General features: G+C 47.9%; 1 protein-coding gene across 18 annotated transcripts in view; it reads right to left on the bottom strand.

Moving 5' to 3' along the window:
* Window positions 1–18,712: 18,712 nt before the first annotated feature.
* Window positions 18,713–25,885, bottom strand: part of Nfasc (neurofascin) — a 171,768-nt gene continuing 164,595 nt past the window's right edge. For all 18 annotated transcript variants that reach the window (XM_048430725.3, XM_085688261.2, XM_085688260.2 and 15 more), the window contains one exon: window positions 18,713–24,552. In XM_048430725.3, the coding sequence (XP_048286682.3) occupies window positions 24,321–24,552 (232 nt within the window). In that variant the 3' untranslated portion in view covers window positions 18,713–24,320. The remainder of the gene's footprint in view (window positions 24,553–25,885) is intronic.

Genomic DNA, 25,885 nt, shown 5'->3' with positions numbered 1-25,885 from the left:
TCATCAGGGTTGTTTACGGGCACATGGTGAGAGTTTGTTTACAGGGGGATCTTATAAGTCACTACACTAATGAAGGAATGCTTCCTTTCCACCTCACCAACCATTCACTACTCTATATATTCTTAAAGAAGAGCAGGGTTCCATGAGCTCATCCCCTTCCATAAAAGGATGTTGCTGGGCCCAGTCTTGTGCAGATCAGGTTATCACAGATGCTGTGAGTTCAAGAATACCACAGCCGTCTCACTCCTGGGAAGTCAGTGTCCCACATCACTTCCCCCCATTTCTTCAGCTCTTATATTCTTTCCTCCCCTTCTGGGATCTTCTCTGAGCCTCGGAGGGGTGATAGAGATGTCCCAATATGCTTGGGTATTCATCATTTAGCCTTAGGGCTTTGACTTTGGAGCCGGACTGTGGTGGTGCACGTCTTTAATCCCAGCACTCGGGAAGCAGAGGCAGGCGGATCTTTGTGAGTTTAAGGTCTGGTCTACAGGAGTGAGTTCCAGGACAGGCTCCAAAGCTACAGAGAAACCTTGTCTTGAAAAAAAAAAAAAACTTTGACTTTGGCAATTTTATGAGTACATCATGTCCATTTAGCAAAACAACAGTAGCAGCTTCCACCCTAGGACCTATAACTTTGGACTGGGCTTATTATAGCATATGTGAATTTCTTCTGTGGAGCCGGCATCAGATCCAATCAGAATGTGATTGTTAGCTCACGTAACAGACTTGCCACTAAGGCACCAATGGGATCATTTTGCTTGCCAGTTGGCATTGCTGCACACAGAGTCTGCAGCTAACTGAGACTATTGATGGCAACTGTGCCTCAGCAGACGCAGGGCCCTTTCTGGCACTGTGAGGACTAGCCAACAGGGAGGAAGCTTCCAGGCCAGTTCCAGCTAGAGTTCTTTCTGTACTGCAAGCAGTGCTGGTGGCGTCTTCAGCAGTCGGGTCTTACCATCTAGTTCTGATCAGCAACCAGAAGTTGGGGTGATTGCCTGTGTTGTTTTAGGGGCCTCAGGGGACCGACAACTTGTAGGGAGGTAGCCTACCACTGGCACTAGGATTTTCTTTTAATAACCTGTGGTTTCTGATCAACTTTATCCACCCACACAGACTGCCTCTGTTCAAACTCTGTTCTATTTTGTTTTTAATGCCTAGGTGGACTAGTTGGAATTGGCCAGCTCCATATTCAACAATAGACCCTGATTCAACACAAAAAAGTGGCGAGTTGGGACCAGAGAGATAGATCAGTGGGTAAAGACACTTGCTGCCAAGCCACATGACCTGAGTTTGAACCCTAGCACCTGCATGTTGGAAGGAGAGAATGGATCCCATTAAGTTGTACCCACACATAGATACACACAGGCACATAGACATACAAATAAATGAATTTAATTTTAAATTCTTTTAACAAGGAGAACAATTGAGGAAGACCCCTCCCAACACAAACTTTCGGCCTCCACACATATGCATACACATGTGCGTCTATATTCCCACATTCACATGTGTCAATAAATACATGAATATGAGGACATACATGCAGACCACACACCCATAAAATTATTTTTTATTAGCTCATCAAATATCAGATTTCCTTATGGCCTGTTTGTGCATTCTTATCTTTAGCTGACCCTCATTCTCTCTGTCGCTCTGTGTCCCTCACTGCATAGACCTAATACACCGGTGTCCCCTTCCACTTTTGTATTACATGTGCTCTGCCACCCTTTAAAGCACCATTTCTCCTCTTGTGGTCCTTTCTCATTTTCTGTGCTCTACACATGCTTGTTCCCACACAACCACTCATCTAGACAGTCAGGAGCTGGGGTCTACAGATGAGGGAATGCTCGCATAGACAGTCAGGAGCTGGGGTCTACAGATGAGGAAATGCTCATATGGACAGTCAGCTGCTAGGATCTACAGATGAGAGAAATATCTGTGCTTTGTTTTGGAGGACTTGGGTCATTTAATATTTTCCAGTTTTAAACAATTTCCTGTAAATTTCATTTTTTTCTTTATAGCTGAAAAAAATTGCACTGCCCTTATGTACCACGTTTTCGTTTTTCCTTCATCAGCTGGTAGGCATTTAAGCCGTTTGCAGAAATATACATGGATGTTCAAGGGGCTGTGGTAGGAGACAGAGTCCTTCCAGCATATGCTCTGGAGTGGTACAGCTGAGTTACATGGAAGTTCTATTGTTACTTTTCGAAAAACCTCCACTCTGATTTCCACAGTGGTTGCACCAGTCAACACTCCCACCAATAGCGAATTCACCTTCCACTTTTCCACCTTCCCAGCCTTTGCTGTCATTTGCATTTCACTGGGGTAAGGTGGAATCTCAAGATAGACTTAATTTCTCTGATGGTGAAGGGTGTTGACCATCTAAAGACTTTATTGGCCATTGTATTTCTCCCTTTGAGAAGTCTGTGTTCAGTTCGTCATTCCATTGGTTCATGGGGGTTCTTTGTTTCTTATTTATTTAGTCTGGATACTAATCCTACAGCAGATGGATAGCTGGTGAAGACTCCTTCCCACCCTGCAGGCTCTATCTTCACTTGATTAGCTGTTTCCTTTGCTGTACAGAGCTTTTGAATCTTGTGACATATCATTTGTGGATGGTTGGTCTTTTTCCTGAGTGACTGGGATACTCCTCAGGAGCGCCTCACCAACAACCGTGTCTTCCTTATTTCTTGCTCTTTCAGTTCTGGAGTTTCAGGTCTTTGATCCATTTGGAGTTGATTTTCATGCAGAGTAAGAGATGAGACTCTTGTTTTATTCTTCTACTTGTAGTTATCCAGTCTCCCCAGAAGTGTTTGTTAAAGACACTGCCTTATCTCTAACGTGTGTTTCCAACATCTTTGTAAACAGCCAAGGGACGGTGCAGTGTGACTTAAATCTGGGCCCTCTATTCTATTTCATTTGTTCTGTGTGTCCATCCTTGTGCTGGTGCCGTGCACCTTTTCTTCTGGCATCTCTGTACCTCTGTACAATTACTTGATTCATTCTTTTTGGCACTCATCTTTTTGCTCAGGATTACTTTGGCTATGTAGAATCTTTTGTAATTCCACATGGATTAATTTTTTTTATTTTTTTGAAGGATGGCACAGAAATTTTAATAGGGATTACACTGTATCTGCAGATTGGTTTTGGTCGGATGATTATTTCACAATATTAATTCTCCCAAACTATGAGCCTGGCTCTTTGCATCCTCTATTATCTTCCTCATTCTCCTCCTGCAGTGCCTTAAATTTATCACTGTAGAGTTCTTTCACACCCTTGGTGAGATTGATTTGGGAGGCTACTGTGAATGGAACTGTTTCCTTGAATTCTTCTTCAGCAAGTTGACATAGGAAGATGCTGTGCATGTTTGAATGAGAATGACCCACACAGGCTCATGTATTTGAATGCTTAAGTTATCCAAGCATACCTTGCCTATGATAAATTGTTTGAGAAGGATTAGGAGGTGAGGCCTTGTTGGAGGAAGTGTGTCACTGGAAGTGGGTTTTGAGGTTTCAAAAAGCCAGGCCCAGTTTTTCTTTCTTTGTCTACGGATGAGATTGTAAAGCTCTCAGCTACTGCCCCAGCACCAGCCTTTCTGCCACCACTACACTCTCTGCCGTGAGGATAACAAACTAAGCCCTCACTTAAATGCATTCCTTTTTAAGAGTTGTCCTAGTCATGGCGTCTCTTCACAGCAATAGAATGCTAAGACAGCCACTGTCATTTGTATGCTAATTTTGTGTCCTGCCACTTTGCTGACAGTGTTTATCAGCTCTAAGAGTTTTCTGGTGGCATCTTTAGGGTTGCTTATGATATATAGAACCAAAACTTTGACTTCTTTCCTTATTTGTGTTCCTTTAATCCCTTTCACTAGCTAAAGACTTAAAAGTCATATATGACTAGGAGTGCAGAAAGGGGACATCCTTGTTTTGTTCATAACCTTAGCTGAGATGCTTTGAGTTTTTCTCCACTTGGCATGATGTTGGCTATGGGTTTTCCATACATATTGTGTCTTTTTGTGTTGAAATATGTTCCCTCCATTTCTGGTCTCTTCAGGGTTTTTAATAATCAAGGGATGTTTAGGCTTCCCAGTTTAATAGAATGTGTGTTTGAAGATTTGTCCTTAGGATGATCTGAATTTCACTGGTATCTGTTGTGATGTCTCATTTTTCAGCTCTAATTTATTTCTTAGGGTCTTCTTTCTCATTTGGTTAGTTTGGGTAAGGGTTTGTCAATTTTGTTTATCTTTTCAATGAATGAATTCATCCTTTCATTGATTCTTTTTGCTTGCTTTTATTTTATTGATTTATAACTCTGACCTTAATTATGCCTTCAATTATGTCTTAGTTATGTCTAAATATATCTATTGCTTTTGAGTTTGACTTGTTTTTTGTTTTTCTAAGACCCTAAGGTAAATAATCAAGTTATTTATTGGAGATTCTCTAATTGTGTAAATGTAGATACTTTCAGCTATGAGATTCCCTCTTGGGATTGCTTTCAACATGCCCCATATGTTTTGGTATGCTGTATCTTCATTTTTTCATTCAATTATGATAATTTTTTTCTTCTTGATATCTCCAATGACTCACTTATCATTTGATAGTTTGGTATTTAATCTCTATGAGTTTGTGTGAATTATCTGTACTTTCTATTGCTATTGGTTTCTAGGTTTATCACATTGATATCAGATAAAATGCAAATGGTAAATTTAATTTTTCTATATTTATCAGACTTGCTTTGTATATTAATACAGGAATCATTTTTTGAGAAAGTTCCCTGGCAGCAAAGAATGCATATCCACAATATTAGGATAGAATGTTCTATAGAAGTCTGTTAAGTCTATTGGGTTATGATGTCATTCAACTTTAATGTTTATTTTTTTTTAATCAGGATGATCTATCTATGAGGGAGAATGGGGTATTGAAGCCACTCATATTATAGAATAATCTGTGATTTTAGACTCATCTGTGTTTGATGTGTAGAATTGTAATGTCCTGTTGAGGGACTGTTCCCCTAAACAGCATGAAATGACCTTCTTCATCTCTTCTAACTAGCCTTGGTTTGAAATCTATTTTGTCAGCTATTAGAACATGGACGCCTGCATGTTTTTTTTAACTTTAATTCATTTGAAATATTCCTTTTTATTCTTTCAACAAATAGATGTATCTTATGTTTTGGTTCAGTCTGTTTTCTGTGCCTTTCATTAGGAAAATGAGATCACTAATATTCAGAGTTATTATTGACAGGTGTACATTAATGTCTGTTATTTGGTTGATTTTTAGTTTTAGGTGTTTCCCTAGTCCTCGTTTAATTACTGTCCAACTATCTCCCCTCCCCAAGCCTATTTGATGTGTTTATCATTCTCTCTAGTCTGAAGAGTTCCTTCCGGTGTCCTCTATAGAGTTATTTTCTTGGCCATCAACTTCTTTAGCCTGCTTTTATCATTGCACACTTTTCTTTCTCCATAGATTATGACATAGTTTTTCTGGTTATTTTCTCACTCTAGATTTGCAGCTGTGGTCTTTTGGGACTTGAAACACGTGATTATGTACCTTTCTGGTTTTTAAAGTTTCTGTTGAGAAGTCAGTGTCTGTTGTGTTTTTCTCTTGCTGTTCTCAAGACACCTTTTATTTCCCCTCTGTACATTTAGTGCTTTAATTGTAATGTGATGTAGGGAGTTTCTTTTTGGTTCTGCTTATTTGGTGCTCTACATATTTCTTTATTCAGGTGGGTCTCTCTTTCCTTAGATTTAGGAAATTTTCTGTGATCATTGTGTTGAAAATGTTTCCTATGCCTTTAGCATGATAATCTTCTCTTTCTTCATGCCCAAAATTCATGGATTTGGCCTTATACTGGTATTTCAAATATCTGCATTTTTGCAGTCATAGGTTTAAAAGATACTGTTGCCTTGACTGAATTATCAATTCCTCTACCTTGTCCATGGGCCCTGATATTCTGGCTTCCCCTTGATCTATTCTGTTGGGGATACTTTCCAGTGTACTTTAAGTAAATTATTCCATTATTTATTCTGTGTTATAGGGTGCATACCATGGCCTGTGTGTGAAGGCTGGAGGTCCATGTGCAAGAGTCAGCTCTCTCCTTTCACCATGTGGGTCCTGGAGACTGAACTCAGGTCGTTAAGTTTGGTGACAAGTGCCTTTACCCACTGAGCCATCTTGTCAGACCCTCCTCTGTGCTTATTGAAGTTTTTATTTCCAGCATCTTTTCAGTTTGTTTTTTTCTTAGTATTTCTATCTTGCTATTGATTACATTTTCATACCCTGCATTGACTTCTTTCCTTTTTCATCTGTTTGAGCTTCTTCATGTCCTATTTCGTTTCTTTGAGCAGATTCAGCATCATTCTTTTGAATTCTTTGGGCTTTCATTTCAGCCACTCTCACTGGGGGCCGCTAGATTCTGGAGGAGACATGTTCTCTTGGTTTTTCACATTACGTGTGTTTTTGTGTTGAGACTTGCCCATCGGGAGTTAGATCATTCGTTGATTTTCTTTTTGAAAATTTAGGTCACTTCTCTTCTTTCAGTGGAATGTTTGTTATATTCACGAGGGAGTGGGTTATAGCAGGACTGAAGTATTGTTTTCCTCTGATGTTCTCCAGCCCATTTCCCCCAGGGAGCAGAATACATCTGCATCAAAAGCTACTATTCAGGAGTAGACCCCTCATGAAAACAGAGTAGTAGTCAACCATAAAAATTGATAATGACCCTGTAAATGCTAACTATTTTATGGAGCAAAGAGACATAGCCAGTCCTATATGTGGTAATGCAGTAGTTGTTATGGGTATGGGTGGAAAGAAAGGAAAAGAAAGAACAGTAAGGTTACTGATTTTCATTGAGATGGCAGAGAGCAAGTAAAAAGGGGTATGCAAAAAGAAGAGGAAATTGAAAGAGCAACAAAGTGGAGGATGGCGATAAGGAAATTTTGGTTAAAGACCAAAGAGAGAGTGGTGGAGATTCTACCAGATGGCACAGAACAGTCCCATCTCTCTGGAGACTGAGGCACAGAGACCTGGAAGCCAGGCCATTGTCAGTGAAGATTATTTTAAGGTGTGTTGCTTCTGTTTGTGTTGCATTTGTTTAACTCTGTGAAGCTGTGATTCTTTGCCTGTCTAAAACCCCTGATGGTCTCCTAATAAAGACCTGAATGGCCAATAGTGAGGCAGGAGCAAGGAGAGACAGGGCTGGCAGGCAGAGAGAATAAACAGAAGGAGAAATGAGGAAGAGGGGAACAACGAGATTGAACAAGAAGAGATGAGAGGATGCTAGGCCCAGACACCCAGCCACACAGCCAGCCATGGAGTAGGAGTGAAAGTGAGATGGACAGAAGTAAGAAAAGGAGCAGCCCAGAGGCAAACGGTCAGGATAATTTAAGAAAACCTGGCAAGAAAAAAGCCAAGATAAGGCTGGGAATTCATAACTAAGAATAAGCCTCCTTGTGTGATTTCTTTGAGAACTGGGTGGCAGGCCACTCAAAAATCCAAAAGAGTAAAATAAACAACAACAGGCCACAGTGTTTTCTGTGGGAGAGAGAGAAGTAAAGAGTAAGGGCAAGAAGAAAATGGGAAAAAATACAGGGCAAGAACAGAGCAAGGCCGATCTGAGCTACTAAAATTACACTGAGAATTAACAAAGATGGAACATACTCAGAGGGAGAGAGTCTGATGGAGGAGATACGGGGCGTGGGCAGGAGAGAGTCTGACGGAGGAGATATGGGGCATGGGCAGAAGGAGAGAATCTGATGGAGATCCCAGACAGGGAAACTGACTGGCCTGCAGACCGACTTTCATCTGGACTCCCAGGTTCTTCTTCACTGTCTCTGTGGGGTCACCCAAGATTTTATTTCAGGGATCCTTTGTAGAGGCTCCCTTTTACAGCTAGAGTGAGCATCAGGACCCGGCAAGGCCTAATCAGACACTGTATTACCTTTGGTCCCTCTTCAAGTGGCAACAGAGCCACACTGATCCCGAAGGAAGGCTGGAGCTGGAGCCATTCCTTCTCTACCAGAACTCAAGGACAGGAGGCTCCAGCTGGCAGATTGGCAGACTCCTTGGCCACACCCACCTCCTCGAAGCTTGATGGCTGTGGGCTGGTGGAAAACCCCAGGGAACCCGAACCCTGAGCTATAATGGTCACTTTTAAGGGCCCATGTGCTTGGGTTTGCTTAATCGAAAAGCCACAAATCCTGGCGGTTCTGTGAGGCATTTGGTAGATGTGACCAATGTCTGCAATCAATCAGCTTCAGTAAGGATGTGACCTTTGACAAGGGGACAGGGCTTTATCCAATGAGTTAATAGGTTTTAAGACCAAGACTGCTCTATACCTGAGAAACAAGACACTCTGACAGAACACTGCGGCATTCATTATTATTTTGTTTTGTTTAGTTTATTTTGTTTTCGGACATAGGGTCTCATGAAGCTGAAGCTGGCCTTGAACTCTTGATCTCACGTCTCCACCTCCCAAGTTCTGGGGTTGCAGTGTGTGTGGTGAAAGTCACCAAGGCTGACTTTCACAGCATCAATTCCTGCCTGGGGCTTTCCAGGCTGTGGGTTTTTCATTCACAGAATGCAGACTAGCCAGCCTCCATAGTCATGCAGGCCAATTCTCAAAATACATCCAGCATAGTAGCTCACACTTTGCAAGTACACCAAGTTCTTCACATTTTGATTTTGATTTTTTCCCCCTGGCCCAGCAGTTCTCCAGTCTCTGGCCACCGTCTTCCCCTGCTCCAGCGCTGGGCATGCCCAGTGGCAGGTACTGAGGATTTGAACTCAAGCCTCCTGTTTGCACAGTGAGCGCTCTCAGCCACTGATCATATTTTAACTTACATTTTTTTTTTTTACCCGAATGGGTTTATTGGGACACAACTCTACCAGCAGGCCAGGAGTTGCTGTGTATGTTGTGCTTCTGTTTTTCTGGGGAACCCAACTAACACAAGGCCCCTCACTTTTCCCGCTGTTCCCCTCACTTCCTTTCTTGGGCACCTTGGGTTGCTATAAGAAAACACCCTAGGATGGGCATCTAAAATACAGATATTTACTTTCCCCCATTTTGGATGCTGGAAGTCTAAGGTTCAGCCTGAATCAGGCGCAAGCACTTTCTGGTTTGGCTCTTCCTTCAGCCTAGAGCCCCAGCTCCTTCCCTGACACCCAGGGACTGTGGCATGATTCTCTAGTCCACACTTTCCAGCTCACGTCAGTCATATACACCCACTTACCCTTTCTGAAAAGATGTGGAGTCTTCTACTGCATGTCTTTCTACTGCTTCCGCCTTGGAATAGTGATCTCCTTTGTGTTCACTGGCTAAGTTTCCCTCACTATCATGCATTAGACCCACATCAACCCTACCGGTTCTGCCCTTATCACACCGTAGGCTACTACTGTATTCTGATGGACGTCTTCATTGCGACTTATATCATTGTCCTCTTGGCTTAGTGTCTGATGCTCAGCATATATTTGACGTCCATTTCTCTTTAGGGGACCAGGATGGAGGTAGATAGCATCATGTTTGCAAATAGGGACATTTCTTTTCCTATACTGGCACGGGTGCCCTGAACAAACTATATTGTACAAAGCCCTCTGAGCAAGCGCAGCTGGTACGTGGGTGCAGGACCAAGTCCAGAATGAGGTTGAGGGCAGAGAGAAGATGGAAAAACTTAAAGCATGCCATTTTTGAAGGCAGAATGTTGTAGTCTTCACAGCTTGCCCAGAGGAGCAGGGCGCAACTTAATAGCCCATTCAGCATCTCAGCCTGCTGCAGGATGTGACAGCGTAACCTAAAGGGCCATGAAGGACTGTCCTCCGGGGTCACAGCCAGCTGGATGCACCACCAGGTCCCTGTCTGCTGGAAGGCTGTGGCGATATAGGCCTCTCTGGGAGGAAGGCCAAGGTTGGAGTGGATTTCATGGGTGCAGCTTGTGGGGTTGCTCAGAGGCTGTGCACTGTGGGGGTTGAGGGGAAGCCAAGCCTGGCACGAACCTCCTCTATTGCCATCTTGGCATTCAGAATAAGTTTTAGATAAGAGCCTCACTTTGCAGTGGGCGCTGGAAGCATGTTGTTCCTGAGATCAGTGGGGCTAGAAACAGTACCTGGGTCAAATTAGGAGCAAGCAATCCTGTTCCCACCCCTAGAGGACCAGGCCTCCTCAGCAGCTTCAGTCTCCATCCTTGACTTTATGACAGTCCCCAAAAGGTCTGACAGAGATCTCTGAGGTCTTTAAAACCAGGGCTATCGTCCTTGTGCTAGGGGTGCATTGTGATTTTTAAATGGTGGAAAAAATCGGAACGCTTCATGACAATGAAAATAGCATTCATTTGACATCGGGTGCTCAGAAATGAGGTGGGCTGGCTCACAGCCACATGCCCACGTGTTTGTGTCGTGCCACACTAACTGATAAGTGCACGGGAGGCTGTGTGGTTGCGAAATAGAAATATTAATTACCTGGTCCCTTACAGAAAACGCTTGCCAACACTTGCATCAAGACATTTCTCTGTCATTTGGAACTTTGATCCAAAACTATGGAGTGCCAGTCGCTGACACTTAGGAGCTGGGTCTCTTTTGATTTCGCTTAGTGGTTGTCAACCAGAGAACATTTGGCAATGTCTAGAGACATTTGGGGTTGTCATGATAGGGTGTGTGTGTCAGGGGGTGGGGAGTGTGTTGGCATCTCCTGAGTGGAGTCAGGATGTTGCTAGGCACCCTCCACTCCAAGGAGAGTCCTTCATATCCAGTTCCCTGACCCCCAAATGTCCCCAGTGCTGGACTGAGATGTTCTGTGCCACAGCAGGGGGCAGGGTCAGACAGACCCTTGTAGGTTGTCTGGTCTGGGGCCCAGCCTTAACTTCTCCTATCCTGGAGCTTAACAGATGGAAGATGATGAACATGGAGGGGTAATACTAAGGGCTGTGTGTGAGACACACACACGGCTGTGGCGCCATGTGGCTCCTATACCTGCTAAGACCCAGGGTGAATCTCAAATGGAGCATATTTTCTCAGTCCCCAAAGGATCCAGCCCAGGTGTACATGGGCTTGGTCAGGTAGTTTGGTAAAGGAAGGACTTCAGTCGTGGACACAGATGTGGGGAGAGCTGCAGAGGCCCTTACTAAGACAAGGCGGGTAGGGGGCCTGGATTCAGATTCACATGGAAGGAGTGTGAGGCTGGGGGAACTGTGGGGAGGAGGCTGGCACGGATCCCACCAGCCTTCTGGGAAGTGTGAGGAACAGATGCTGTGGCTGTCAGACGAGAGGTTCCTGGCACTTTGGAAAATTGCAGAAAGAACAAAAGGATGGTTGCTTTGAGGGAACACAAGCAGGGGGCACAGGGGGCACAGCTGGGATGGCCTCTGGGACTCCCTTCCCTTGTAGGTGAAGAACAGGGCTTCTCCTGCCTAGCCTCTGGGCTGCTTATGGATAGAGTTGGGGGAGGGAGGGCAGAGGTGGCTGAGTCATCGGGCTTGGGGCCAGAACAAGGTCAGGCTAGAGCCAGAGCCAGGGCCAAGACTGCCAATAGCTTGGAGTCTCGAAAGTGACAGGGCTGTCTGGAGGTCATCTCATCTATCTTTCTGCTTTTGGCCTCAGCCCCAGCAGATGGCTTCTTGCCAACCAGGACCCAGGCAGAGGGGCCCTCAGCAGGAATGAGAATTCACCAGCTGTTCTTTGCAAAGGCCCCAGAAGTGGCAGCCAGATCTTTGGAAGCTTTGTGGATGAAAGGGCACGTGTCTGAGGGCCTGCAGGGAACCTGCATTATTTTGGTGGAGGTGAGGGGAGTGGGCAGCCAGAACAGCTTCACTGAGGATGTTGGGTCTGCCCTGCAAAAACAGCAGCCTTGCACTGCTGCAGGATCTGGAAAGGTGTGGGGCAGATCTGGTTGGCTGGGTTCTCCTGAGAGTCAGGAAGGTTGGCGTCTGTGAGCTTAAAATCCATTAAAGGTATAGGAAAAGAGAAAGGTGATAAGCAATTTCTTGTGTGGATAGCTCTAATGCAATTTAGAATTAACTTAGCTCCGAAGACAGCTCTTCCTGATCTGAGGTGTGAGACAGAGATGTGCTTGAGAGCTGTTGCGTTCTTCCCAGGTGTCAGGGACAGTCTGATCCGGTGGTAGAGGACTCTCTAGAGGTTCCCCAGCCCCGTAGCCTGTCGTCTCTTTGTCCACGCCATTTGGTCCTAGTGATTTTTTGCCCTAAGAACTACAGGAGCTGAAGTATAGGGCGGGCAACGGAGGCAAGAAAGCCCGGGATGCCTAACACTCTTAATGTGGCCCGGAAGTGGGAGAGCCCTTAGCCAAGCAGACTGCCTGTCCATCCGGGCAGTGAACCAGCAATGCTTATATCGGTGACTGGGAGGGTGAACCAGGCCAGAGGGCAAGGAGCAGCAGACAGATGCAAGAGATCATGCCCCTCATTTGCTGAGTGCCATTCCTCTCTGTCAAGCCTCTCCAGGGGTAACTGACAGATGCGCCGCGGTGGAGGGCAGGAGAGCCTCTTTCTTATTGGATGGCGTCCTGGCCTCTTCCCCCTTCCCAGATTCCCCTAAGCCGCCTGCATTGTTAGCTGGAGGCCCTGGGGGACAGACTTCGAAGCAAGGAAGCCCGATGTGTGTGTTGGTTTTGTGGAGAGAGTCTCTGAACCAAGAACCTATTTGGCTAATGAAGTCATAATTACTCCCCGCTCACTAATAGGATGAAAGCTGGGGGCTCAGTTAAAAGCCACTGATGGACCCCCGAGAGTCATCTGCTGGCTCTAGAAAGGGACTGGAGAATCGGAAGTGGAAAGGGGTGGGGGGTGGGGAGAGGAGGAGTACAGGAGCTGCCCATGGTGCATTGCTCTGAGGCCCTGTACTAGTTTAGTCCAGTTAGCTTTGACTACCTGGCTGTGCCAGGCAGGGCCCTGCAGAGAACTAGGGAGAGAGTCCGAGGCTATGGCTCAGAAGGACTTTGGTTTTGTTGTTCACGGATGTTATGCCAGAACCTGATAGTTTGGCAGTGGTTCGCCTCCCTCTCTTCTGTCTATTTAAAGCAGGCATTTGGTGTGTAGCTCAGGTTGACTTTGAACTTCTAGGTAGGAAAGGCTGATTGAATTGACCTTGGTCTTTGCCCGTCTCCCTGAGGAAAGGTGTTAGATGGGAGGGACCCTCAGTCCCATGTCCATGGTCTGTAAGTAGCTACCAGCCCGAGAGTTAGGCTCCAAGACTCAGTGTACAATCTCCAAGGAAGTAGCTACTCTAATTCCACCAAAGCCAGTGTTGTTAAACCTTGTGGAAAGAGTGCTGGCTGAGTCCTGCCCTGTGGTCAGTTACCCGGGACAAGCCCAGGCCTTCTGCTTGTCGCAGGTAACTGACCACAGGACAGGACATCTAGCCATATTCCCTTAAACCACGCAGGCTCTATCTGTAGGGAACCAAAGTCAGCTCAAGACCCCTTGTTGCAAGGAACTGCTTGTTCATCCTGGCCACGCAGAACCAAAATAATCACACAGAAACTGTATTAATTAAATCACTGCTTGGCCCATTAGCTCTAGCTTCTTATTGGCTAACTCTTACATCCTAATTTAAACCATTTCTATTAATCTGTATATCACCATGAGGTTGTGGCCTACCAGCAAAGTTTCAGCAGGACTATCTCCGGTGGTGGTTCCATGGTGTCCCTCTGACTCTGCCCTTCTTTCTCCCAGCATTCAGTCCAGTCCTCCCTGCCTACCTAAGTTCTGCCCTATCAATAAGCCAAGGCAGTTTCTTTATTCATTAATGGTAATCACAGCACACAGAGGGGACTCCCACATCAACCTCTAAGACCAAGTTTTCAGCATAACGGAGATTTATTTGTCCAGAGGGCAAAGAGTAGGGATAAGAGACAAAGACAGAAGATAGAGAATGAGGAAGACAGGGAAGGTAACAAGGGAGAGGGGAGAAAGAGGGCAAGGGAGAAGGGTAAGGGCTATTTGCCCCAGAAAAACAAAGGACTGACTCTGGACAGAGAGGAGACAGATGTGGTCCATAGAAAAATGGCAGATTATAAAGGTAAAATGGGAAACCTGTGTTAGGATGAAATGTTTAATTTTAATTGGGTATGTTAACCAAAGGGGGCTTTTGACTGCTTCAATACTCTGATAGCTGGACCCTGATAGTCAGTCTCAGGAGGAGGAATTGGATAAATATGGAAATAGATCTTGGGGGGCTAGCTTTAAGAACATAATCTAGTGGTTTTTAGCAAGGCAGAGAGATGGGAGAGAAGGGCAAGGCCTGCCAGAGCCACACACTCTAATGGGCTAGAGTCCCTTCGTTATACAGCCAGACCAGTACTGGAAACAGTGGGGAGCGGAGGTGAAAAATGAATGTTGCCTTTGGATAAATGAGTGTGAATTCCTAGGCCTGGACGAGAGACAAGATGCTTGGGGGACTTCAGGAGAGCTAATTAATGGGACTGTAGGACAAGCCTTCAACTCCAGACAACCATCACTACTCCCACCCCACTGGAATTGCTGAATTTTAGTTAAAAAGATACACTTCTTCCCCAGCCCACAATGACTAAACCACCCAGGCAGTATGGACGCTTACGCCGACAGCTTAAACAGCACCAGCACCTGGTAGCTTTGGGGACCACTGGTCTCAAAGATTAGTCAACGTGACCATATGGATCATCCAGTGTCCCTAGCAAGGAACAGGCTGGGAACCACACAGAGATAGGAGGCACTGGCTGTGTTCTCCAGGGGCTTGCAGCTTGGCTAGGCATGGAAGAGATGCATTGCTGTAGACTGTGGAGTTTGTGCTGAAAGCCAAGGGTGGCAGGGAGCAAGAGAGGAGAAAGCTCCCAGGATAGGCAGGACTGGGGTTGTTGTGAATGATCAGATTTGAGCATGCTAAAAGGGTAGAGAGGGCTTCTGAAGGCAGAGTTCAGGCTGGGAAGGACATTTTCTTTTTTTAGGTAGGAGTGAGAAAAAGTGTAATTACACATTGTAATCCTCGCTGACCTGACCCTTACAACTGCCTGTGCTGTAGTTACAAAGACTGTCCCTGTTTTGTGCGCGAGGAAATTCAGCCAAAGAGAGGGTAAGTGACTTGTCAGAGGCCACACAGCTAAAGCCTGATCTAGCTGCAGGAGCTCAGCTCCTCCTGGAGCTCGTGGTAGGTTAGAGAAGGACAGGACCAACTGCTTCGCTGCCCTTGTTGGCTACTGCCTCTTGGACACCCTCGGCCCTACAGGGCGAAGAAGGGTGGATTGCTGTTGGGGCAGACTAAAAGGTTTGCAGGGTTGCCCTGGCACAATGCCCTTGAACTGTCTGTTTCGGAGTGATCTTTCAGATGACCTTTCATGCCCCAAGTATAGTGGGCTGGCCTGGTACCTCCTTCTGGCATTTTCCTTTACCCTGGGTACACTATCCTGCTGTTTGGGATCAGTTCTTGCACATGGACTAGGATATAGCTGCCCGCCTCAAAGGTCTGTGGGAAAGTTAAAAGGGACCCGTTAGGGCTGAGGATATAGTTTAGTGTTAGAGTGCTTGCCTAGCGTGAGGAACGCCTTGATTTTGATCCCCAGCCCTGCCAGGAAGCAAAAGAATAGGGGCCATGCACATAAAGTGCACATCACAGTGGTAGCTGTCAGCATTACTGGTTCCCCTTTTCTTAATGTGACCGTGCTGTCACCCAAAGCCCATCTGGTACCCTCTTGCCTTTTCGTCATCAATATTACAAAGAGCTCAATTCTCTGCAAGTTGCGTGGCTTGAGAAAGTCAAAGGGTCTCCCACATTTTCTGGGCACTCTTGAGGGCTCCAGCCCAGACTCCTTCTTCACAATCTTCCTTTCTTTCTGGAGGCAGAATTCACCAGTTTGGCTAAAACTCACTCGAAGCAAATTCATGAACGGAGTAGGATGGCTGTCGGTGTGGAGGGCCGGAGAAGTGCTGGTTTCTCACTCTCCTGTCTCCTTCAAGCCGCAGCCAGTATCCCCTGCACGAGGAAGGTTTTTATAGCATGGACCAGAGCTTCTGATATGCTAGACCTGGGAATTTTTAATGTCTCCCTGTTCCCAAGAGATTCTGGTATGCCTTGGGCTGGGAACCACACATGGACAGCGTTGTTCTGATCTTTCCTCTGCCTGTCTCAACTATTTCAATGCTGGTATTTAGACTGCCTAAAGTCTTTAATCTCCCTTCTATAAAACAGGGCCACCATCTCTCTCTCTCTCTCTCTCTCTCTCTCTCTCTCTCTCTCTCTCTCTCACACACACACACACACACACACACACACACAGCTGTTATTTGTCAGCTCCCAGTCAATCCTGGTAGCTTCTAAATTCATACTGGGAGTCCTTTGTCTTAGAGTGAATTCAGCCCACTCTCTGGCTGCTGCTGGCTCCCTGCAGTCGGGATGGCTGCTTGGGTTCACTGTGGTGAATTCCTAATAAGCCAAAGCTAGGGATCAAGGCTCATGTGTGCTGAGTCTGGGTCAACCGTGTCCTATTCCTCTGTGCTGGGGTCTAGACAGATCAGTAGCAAATTATGGGGTAGGGATGGAGATGAGGGTTGGGGCTGGGCTGTTGGGCCGCAGCTGTGGCTCCAAATTGCTATGAGGCCCACTGCCTAGTCCTTATTCCAGTAGGAACTGACATCAAACAAATGGGCCCTGATGCGTTAAGTTGTGTGTCTGGGGGAGGAGGGTTTGCAGTGGCTGTGCCTGCTTTTTTGCATGTAATATACTGCTGAGCAGTGGGGACAGAATGAATTCCCTGATTGCAGTATTGGGGGCAGCTGGGAAATAGCTGGTACAGACTTTGCTCTTAATAAACATCCGAAGATGGCTTGTCTCCTCCCTACTGGGTCTGTTAAACCAACTCCAAGCTGGAGATTAGCATTTTTAATGGGCTGGGAGGCACAGCCTTCGGGAGACAGGAATGAAGGATGACATATTCAGGGGTCCCCTGGGGTCCCAAGAGAGGCAGGTGCTTTGTCTGGCCTCCGTCAAATGGAGGTTAGCTTTCTTCAAAAATCCCTTTGTCTCTTCATTTCTGTCTCTTTGGATGGCTCTGCACACTGGCCAATGGGCTCCACATCCTGAGGTCCATCCTGAAATGCCACTGTTTGTTCAATATTTATCTATCCAGTACCGGCAGAGAAGAAAACAGATGCTTATATTTACCCAGCTACTTTTTTCACAGGAATGGCGGTCTTACTCATCAGCTAACTCGCTCATCTAGTCCAGTGCCAGGCATTGGTCTCTGGAAGCAGAAATGGGGGGGGGGGGGAAGGTCTTTGTACTTAGGATATTCACAGTTTAGTCAAAGAAATAGACAATCTCACACACCAAATCCCATTATGCATAAAGTAAATGCTAGGGAGGCAGCAGTGAGGGGATGCGAACCCTGAATACAGAGCTGTTGGGGAAGACTCCTTGAGATGGTGTCACCTGAGCTGATGGCGGAAGATGTGGTGAAACTGGTTAAAAGAGAGCATAAGGTGTCTCAGGAGGATTGCCTGAGCCCAAGAGTTGCAGACCAGCATAGTGAGAACTAGTACGTGTGTGTGTGTGTGTGTGTGTGTGTGTGTGAGAGAGAGAGAGAGAGAGAGAGAGAGAGAGAGAGAGCCTAGAACTAAGGCTAGAGCTGCCTTCAGAGAGTTTGAGAGGAATGATCTAGAAGGTATAATGAGAAAAGCATTCAGAATGGCCTAGAAAGAGGCAGGGTCTGGAATCAAGTGAACAAGGTCACAAGTGGGGGGTCGAGTGGGGAGGGAGGTCACGTGCAGAGCTTTGGGCTATAGTTTGCGCTGTGAACTCTCCTCTCAGGACTCTATTGGCTTGAACCAAGGGTGAGACAGAAGCGAACTGACTTAAGGAATCAATTTCAGAGATATTTGGTTAATTTGGGAGTGACAAGAAGGTGCAGAGGTGTGACAAGCCAGTGAGTTACCTCACCTGGAAATAAAGGTCACAGTCCAGTGAGACAGCGGCCCCTCAAGTCAGTGATCCACTGGGAGGCCTCTCAGAAGGAGAGGAAGCCAGGGGTTTGAGGCTTACTTGCTGATTCTTTGTTCAGGAGAGTTGTCTACATTTTGTGGGGGTCCTTTGGCCTATGTTTCCATTTCTACCTATGAGCTACCAGTTCTCTTTCCTCCGAGCAAGTTCCTGGCTGAAGTTCCTGGCAGCTACCTACACCAGGCTAAGGACAAAGCGGGGACATGCTAGTGTCTCCCCATGCACAGAGTGTAGGAAGAGGAAGAGTAGGAAGAGGGGACAGGGTGCCGGTGCCCATTCCGTCCCCAGCACGAGGCTTTTTAGGTGGCATGTGTACACAGCTACTCCTAACCAGAAGGTGTCTCCTTGACCATACACAACTCCATCTCAGTCACTCTATGTTTAAAACACAAAATCGTGCAAATGAGTTTTCTAAATAAAGACTACCTTCTAGATGGGGGCTCGAATGGCAGAATTCCATAATAGAGAATGCTGCCTGGTGCCTGTGGAAAATCCTTTGGCCCCTCTTTGTTGTTGTTGACGGCTCTTGCTACGTAGCCCAGGTTGATCTTGAACTTATGAACTATATAGCTCAAGCCTTTGAGCCTCTTGCTTCAGTCTCCTGAGTGTTGGGATTATTTGCATGCATCAAATTTGACATCAAATGATCCTTATGTCTAACTCTTAGATTCACTTCTGTCATTAATCTTTTGACACCTCTCTTACTTATCAAAGAAAAGAAACAAATTACATGACTAAAGTCCATTTTGAACAACTTTTATTATACGTTTAGTGTTCTCTATACAAAAGAAATCAGTTTTTTTTTACAGTGATTCAAAAAAAATCTGAATATTTTGGCCTTTTCATTGCTCATGCAGTCAGTTTATAAGTCCATGTATTAGACAGTCTTCCATGGCCCAGAAGTCCCTGCTGAAGGTCGCGCGTGACACCCTCAGATACATATCTGTTGCTGACAAAGTTGGTTAATGACAAGTAACTCACAAGAAGGATGCGATGTGAGAGGGATTAACGTGGGCTTGCCATGGAGAGTTAAATGTGTAACCAAAGGAGAAAAGATTAGACCAACTTGCGTGTGTAGGAACGTGGGGCGGGATGGAGACACGGGGAACACCATGGTGGAAGGCAGAGATGTGTATGCGGTTGGGGGCGGGGCAAGAGGTCCTCCAGGATCCAGCATGGTTGAGGCGGGGACCGGGATGGATAGCGGCGTGTGACAGACAAGTGACTGATAATCAGCTCAGAAAGAAGTTGGCAAAGAGCTGGGAAGCTGGGCAGAGGGGAAACACTGACTTAGGACATCACATCTGAGACTGAGAAGAGCGAGCAGGTCAGGTCATCTGATCTGCAGCAACTTTGAAAGAAAAAACAAAACAGAGCGCACAAAATTCTGGATATCTACTCCCAGACTTTTGTGTTTATTGCTTCATGGAAGTCTTTACATCTGCTGAACTCCAACGCAGCAGATCCCAGGGTGGTAAGCTTGCCTGGGCCCCGCTATCCCTCAGCACCTGCAGACTCTACGGTCAAGGGCAGAATGGACAGAGACCCCCCTCCATGCCCTCACTTCTGGGGAATACCGTATGCTGATGAAGCAAGAGACACCATTCTGGGGCCCAGTCCGGGTTTCACAGGAGCAAACACAGTGGGCTGGCTCATCATCCCACCTTCTGGCTGGGGCTGCTTGTAACACCCCGGCTGAGTTAACCACGGGCTGGCTGATCTCGGACTAAGGAGAAGCCTTTTTGTTGTACACTGGGAGGTTCTGGGAGCGGAAGCGTAAAGGTAGAGAGAGGTGGCAGGGTGATATGCAGGACAGATCTCAAGCAACACCTACCGAGGCAGCTGCGGTGGGGATGAAAGAACACTGGACACGGAGTCAGAAGGCCCTAAAGTACCCTCGCTGACCAGCTCTCCTCCATGCACGTCTGCACAATGAGTCATTTAAATTAGATCAGCTCTGAGGTTCCTTCACAAAGGGAATCCGATTCTGTCCTAAGCGAGATGCCTTGGATCTACTTCATCGTCGTCTCCTGTCTCGTGGCAGCGGCTGCTCTTATCAGCATATTAGGATTAAAAGGCATTTGGCCACTGAGTTGAAGGGAAGCTCTGCCCAGTCCACCTGTGTCCCCCCAGGGCATTGAGGCTCCTGACACGCCACATTCTCTGTCGCTGGCTTCTTGTTTTGAATTGGGAACTGCCGGCATGGACTTCCTAGGCTACCTTGTGAAATTCTCATGAGGACTTTCGCTTCGGTAAAAAGGGAGCACTGTGGCCCAGCTGGGTGAACCAACCCTGGCCATTGGCTTGCACTGGACAGAGGCTACTGCTGAAGGACTTAGGGAGGACAGACACCCCACCACAAGGTGACAGAAGTGAGGAATGGGCTCTGGGGTGATACCCAAGCAACCTGCTATCCTCCCGCGAGAAGTGAACCTTGGCCTCAGCCACAGACCATGGAGGGACCAAGATGTTTTACCTCTGCTGAGCAACAATGAAACCGCTTCATAAATAGCAAGGAGACCTTGCTTTCCCCATCATGTCGGGGGAGGGGGGCTCTAGGGCAGCCAGGCTTAACCAGGAGCTCTCAGGAGGGGCCAGAAAATGTCTCTCTTTCTGATCTCTTCTCTGCATTCTGCCCACAGGAGTCACAAAAATAAGGCCCAACCCAGAGAATCTCTCCCTTCCCAAAATCCCTCCTTTCCCAGGTCTTAGTAGCTCATGTCATGTGAACCAGACACGGACTCACATCCTGCGAGATGATGCATGATCTGGGCTGTTCCCTCTTGGAAACACTGCTCTGCAACAGGGTGTGGGAATGCTGCATGCGTGTGCGTGTGCACAGGTGTGTGGTGGGTGGGGAGGCTGTCCGGAAACTCTACAAATACCCATGGATGTTTCTATCCCCTTCTGAACGCTGACTGTGTTCAGGGAAACCATGGACAAGCTCTCTTATTTCCTTTGAGCTGAGTCACCGGCTGACTCTAGGCTCATTGATCATTCTAGACCTCGTTGGGAGGAAGTGGTCCCTTCTACCCTGACCTCTGGGGGCAGAGGAAATAGGCAAGGACAGGAGCCAGGCTGGTTTTCCCTCTATCAACTCAGCTCTCTGCCCAAGCAGGGACCCATGTGTCCTGTTTACCATATCCCAGGCGGTGGCGGGGTGAGGGTTGGGGAGGGGGGAGGACAGTTGATCCCGACATGTACATCCAACCCACCTCTGAACAAGAGTATTCAAAGAGGGGCTAAATGGGGGAGACAGACACCCTAAGGAAGCACAACACTGGTTGCTGAACTCCATTCATCTTGACTGCCACGTCCTGTCCAGATTTGCCGGCCCAATGGACCAGGTTCTCCCTTGGAAGCCTTTCTTTTCTGACTTGAAGCATTCAGTAGTCTAAGCAAACAAGAACACCATGCTTCCAACGTAATGGTCTCCGTATCCTGGTAATTCATCTACTCATTTCCAGTAATATCAGCCCTGTGTGGGCAGGGGCCACATCTGACCTCACTCGTTAACATGGTACTCAGGGCTCAAGCCTTGGCCCAGACTCAAAGAGCATTTGATAAACACTCAGCATCACTGCAAGATGACTGCTCTCTTCCCCTGCCCCCACTAGACAGGTGAAACTCTAGCAGGACTAGGTATCGCTTTGGGATGGCTGCTTAGGATCCAGGCGCAGGGAGGGGGCAATACTGCTCTCCTGCTGAGTTGGGGTACACTCCGGCAGGCTGTGTGGAAAGTGGCCTCTCCCCTCCCTGGAAGGAGCTGCCTCCTCCACCTTGCACCCCCACACTGCTGAGCCTGGTCTGTGGGCACCTGCCATCTCTACTTGGGAGAAACTGGTTCTTCAGCCCAGATCTGTTCCTCCCAGGAGAGCTATGATCAGTGGCGGTGGGAGCCCCTATCAGCACCCACAAAGCAGTTCGAGAGAAAGGTTCGTAACTTTCTCTTTATATACAGAGGAGGAGGGTACTGAGCATGCCAGCACTCTGGAGCGGGGCACAAAGACAGTTTAAGGATTCACTTCTCCCCCCAGACCCCTAAGACCAAAGCAGCCCTCTCCAGGTTGTCTGTGGCAGGCACATCTAAGAGTCTCTTCCTCTAAAAGCCTGTTCTCGGTGCATCGGTTCACTAGCCGGATGGTGCCACGTGAATGAGATCCGAGAAACTGGCCACTCTGCCCAGATCTAAAATTTTTTCTGGAAAGGGTGGTGCCTCACTTAAGCTGACAGGCACATTTCCCCAGCCTTCCCTCCAGGGACGGTGGCCTATACCACAGCAATGCCCTGCTGCGTTCAAGAAGAGCTAGACTGGAGCCAGGGAAGGGGACCCTGAGCACACCCCCATCCCCAGCCTTCTGCCCTTTACCCTGTCCCCTTTCACCATGAGATATGTCCGTCGGGCCTCCAGGCAGCAGTGCTGGCCATGGGTTGAGCCAAAGGACCATGACACACACTCAGGCTCAAACATTATCGGCTCATCTCTGGGATGTGGTTTCTTACCTGCAGAGGGTGTGTGCCTAAGGGCCTGACCTTCAATCGGATGCTTATCAAGGGATGGAAGCATTGCTAATACCTCTGCGGCTTAAACATGTGGCAAATGACGCTTTTGAAAAGTCTCTGAAGGGCGCAGCCCTGGGCCTGCCTAGGCCCCTGACTAATAGCTAAAGTTGGAGGCCATGCCGGTGGCAGGTGATCCATTTGCAGTGGTCGACCTCGCCCTCCCACAACTGCCTCAGGCTGTAGACACAGCTCCAGGGTGACACTCTGGCTCAAGAGCTCCCATCTCTTGTGTCGTTGAGGCAAGGTACCTTTGGTTTCAAAAGTGGATTAGGTGGGGATGAAGGCAGCACCTTCAGGCTGAGAACTTCAGGCCTGCGAGTGTCTCCATTCGGGTGGTGGGGGGAAGGGCAAGTGTGGAGTGGCTGCTTCTGGTCCCAAGGGGACGCTTGCATAGGCTGCCCTGGTCCCGAGACATACATCACTGGAGGCATCAAGGCTTGCAGAGTAGGGCTAGGGATCTGGGAACTGCAGGGTTAGATCAGAGCTGCGTAAGGCATACGAAGAGCTTTGTGTCCTTCCAGACAGGGGCATCACAGCACTGCAGTTAGCAGGGTGCACCTCATGGTCCCCTGATATGTATGTGTACCCTAATGAAAGGACAGACAGGCTCAGTCTGGGGGCAGCAGATCCCCATTCATATACCATGTCAAACACAAGTCCATGTCAGACACAACTGAGCGAGGACAGGATGGGAGGGGGAGCAGCATTGTTACCCCCAGATACACCAGCCACGCTCCTGTATCACAGGGATTCAGCTCTTGTAGGGTAGCAGCGTAGACCCTGACTGGGTGGGCAGCCGTGGTCCTCTCTCTTCCACTCCGGGTTTCACTACCAGAGACAAAAGAGCTCCAGACCCAGCCCTTTCTTTCCTCCAGAGATTTGCTCCGTTACCCGGGAACCACACTCTCACTTGTTTCTGCACGGGGCTCAGTCCTTCTCATCGGTACCTATTCTTCATCTTCATCTTGGGTGCAGCTCACTCTCAGACTCTCTGGCAGCAGGGGCAGAGTAAGAACGAGTAGCAAGAGGTAAACCCCACTCCCAACCAAACCAGAGTACGGCAAGGAGCCCTGCCCACCCTCTCCCTGCCAAAAAACAAAACAAAAAAAAAAAAAACAAAAAAAAAAACACTGTCATTTTCCAGAAAGGAGCCAAGCCCAGCTCAGCACGGACAAGGCCGAGGCAGATGGGTGGGGAGTGGGGGTAGGGGAGGCATATGGCGAAAGGCATCCTTCGGAAACACACTGGCCTGGTGGCGCTTGAATACTACAGCTTTTCTGCATGTTGTGTTATGGATCAATCCTTTTTGCCCATCTTTTCGTTTCCTGGGGGAGAGCCCACTTAGTCTTTTTCCAGGGACGTTTTTTTTTTCAAAAGTAAAAGAAAATGGAGACAATGGGCTGGAAGGAGAAGATACACAAAGAAAAAAAAAACGAAGACAGTGAAAAGATTGTAAGCAATAGGAATGGATGAGTGTGTGCCGAGATCAAGGCTGGCCATTGTGGTGAAATGCTCAGGGTGGCCATGAGACAGGGCAAGAAACTAGCACTCCCTCCAACGAGTGTAGCTCTAGCTTTCCCATCTAGTGACACCCACGGGCATTGGGGTATCACTGGGAGGGGGTTGTGAATAGCTGGGTCGCCACTGGTCCTCACAGCTCGGCAGACCCCATGTTGTACCCTTGTCCCTGAAGGTGGTTGTGGCTTTGTGGTAGGTCTGCGGTCGCTTTATCTCCCCTTCTCCCCTCCTACTTGCAAAGTAGTGTGCTGTGCCTGGGGCGCTCCGTCAGGCCAGAGAATAGATGGCATTGACCGGCGATGTGGCCTCGGAGCTCTCATTGCCCTCTGTTTCCTCCTTGTCCTTTTTGACCGTGTACTGGCCGATGAAGGAGCCGTCTTCATTGAACTGGCCCTCGCCACCTTCACCGTAGTCCACCAGGCTGTCATCACTCTCCTGCTGCTTGATGGTGCCGTCCAGGGATGTCTGGCTGCCCTGCAGGGGCTTGTTGTCCTCATCGCTGGCCAGAGAGAGACACAGTCAGGTCCACACTGGCTGGCACAGCCTAAACTGTGTGTGTGTGTGTGTGTGTGTACGCATGTGTGGGAGAGGGTAGTGGGCTTCCTACCAATGCAGGAGGATGAGACTTGGAGATCACCCAGTGTCACCCTCTCTTGCCCAGCAGACTCTACCAAAAAGGGAAACTGAGGCACAGAGAGGACCGGCATCTTCCCCAAGGCAGATGGCATGCTGGGTAAGATCAGGTATTAGAGAAATGCTAATGCGTTGTGCCTGGCAAGTAAAAGAGGTGGGAAGTGGGAGGGAGGAGCATCAGGGAAGCATGTGAGGCCTGATGAGTTGAGAAGACACTAGCAAGACTTTTAGCCCCTTCTAAGCTCTGTCCTTAAGGCCCTCCTGGGTGACAAGAGTTCCAGGCCTTGGAGATATAGTGGCATTAGCTTGCAAGGGCAGATGCCCACTCCATATACCAGCTATATTCTCTAGGACAGAGGTTCTCAACTGGGATCATGACCCATGAGTCACAACCATCAGAAAACACCCATTTCCAACAGTCTTAGGAACCCCCAACCATGAACTTGCTTTCGTTGTGATGTCGCAATTTTGCTACCGAGCAGTGTCTCCGTCGGTACTATGTGTTCGCCAATGGTCGTGACCCACAGGTTGAGAACTGCTTCTCTAGGATGCCAAGCAGGCGTGGCACCCTTCCTCCCGGCTGGAACACTGCTTGACAAAGAGACCAGGTGCTGCTGGTCACGTTTCACAGGTGATACAGGCTCCCAGGCAGGAAGCAGCTGTGGGCCACCCTCTGCACCCTTAGGCATTAGTCCTTTCCTGGCTAAGCTGCCATTTGAACAGTAGCCTCGGGTAGATGGCGACTAGGAAGGGGCCTTAGATGGAGCTGGAACGGAGCATGAACAGATGGGGCCAGCCTGCCAGGCAGCTGGCTAGGCTGGGCACTCTTCCATTCAAGCCTCCCGAAGAAAGTCCCATTCTTCTAGACCACGGCCCCTTTCCTCCCAAGAGCCTCAGATGCTGACTCCGGGGGGCTGTGTTTGTCCAAGGGTACATTCAGTTGAGGTACCTGGACCCTGTACAGGGATTCCCAGACCACCTAATGCAGTGCTCTTGCCCTGAAGTGGCATGTGGGGTGAACATTCACCCCTTTTACTTGCTAGCCCCAAAGCACCAACATTGCTTCACCCAGGCGAGCAATGCCAAGACGGAAGTGGAAAGGCAGGGCAGTCTCCTTGACAATGCTCACTTCTTGTCAAGAGCAGAGACATGTCCTGTAGTCAGAGGCCATGGGTGCTCCAGTTCCTCTTGACGGACAG

Source organism: Myodes glareolus, chromosome 5 (assembly GCF_982192425.1).
Source record: "Myodes glareolus chromosome 5, mMyoGla1.1, whole genome shotgun sequence".
NCBI classification, from domain to species: domain Eukaryota; kingdom Metazoa; phylum Chordata; class Mammalia; order Rodentia; family Cricetidae; genus Myodes; species Myodes glareolus.
The sequence above is the reverse complement of the archived record's forward strand: the minus strand, read 5'-3'. Positions and strand labels throughout refer to the sequence as shown.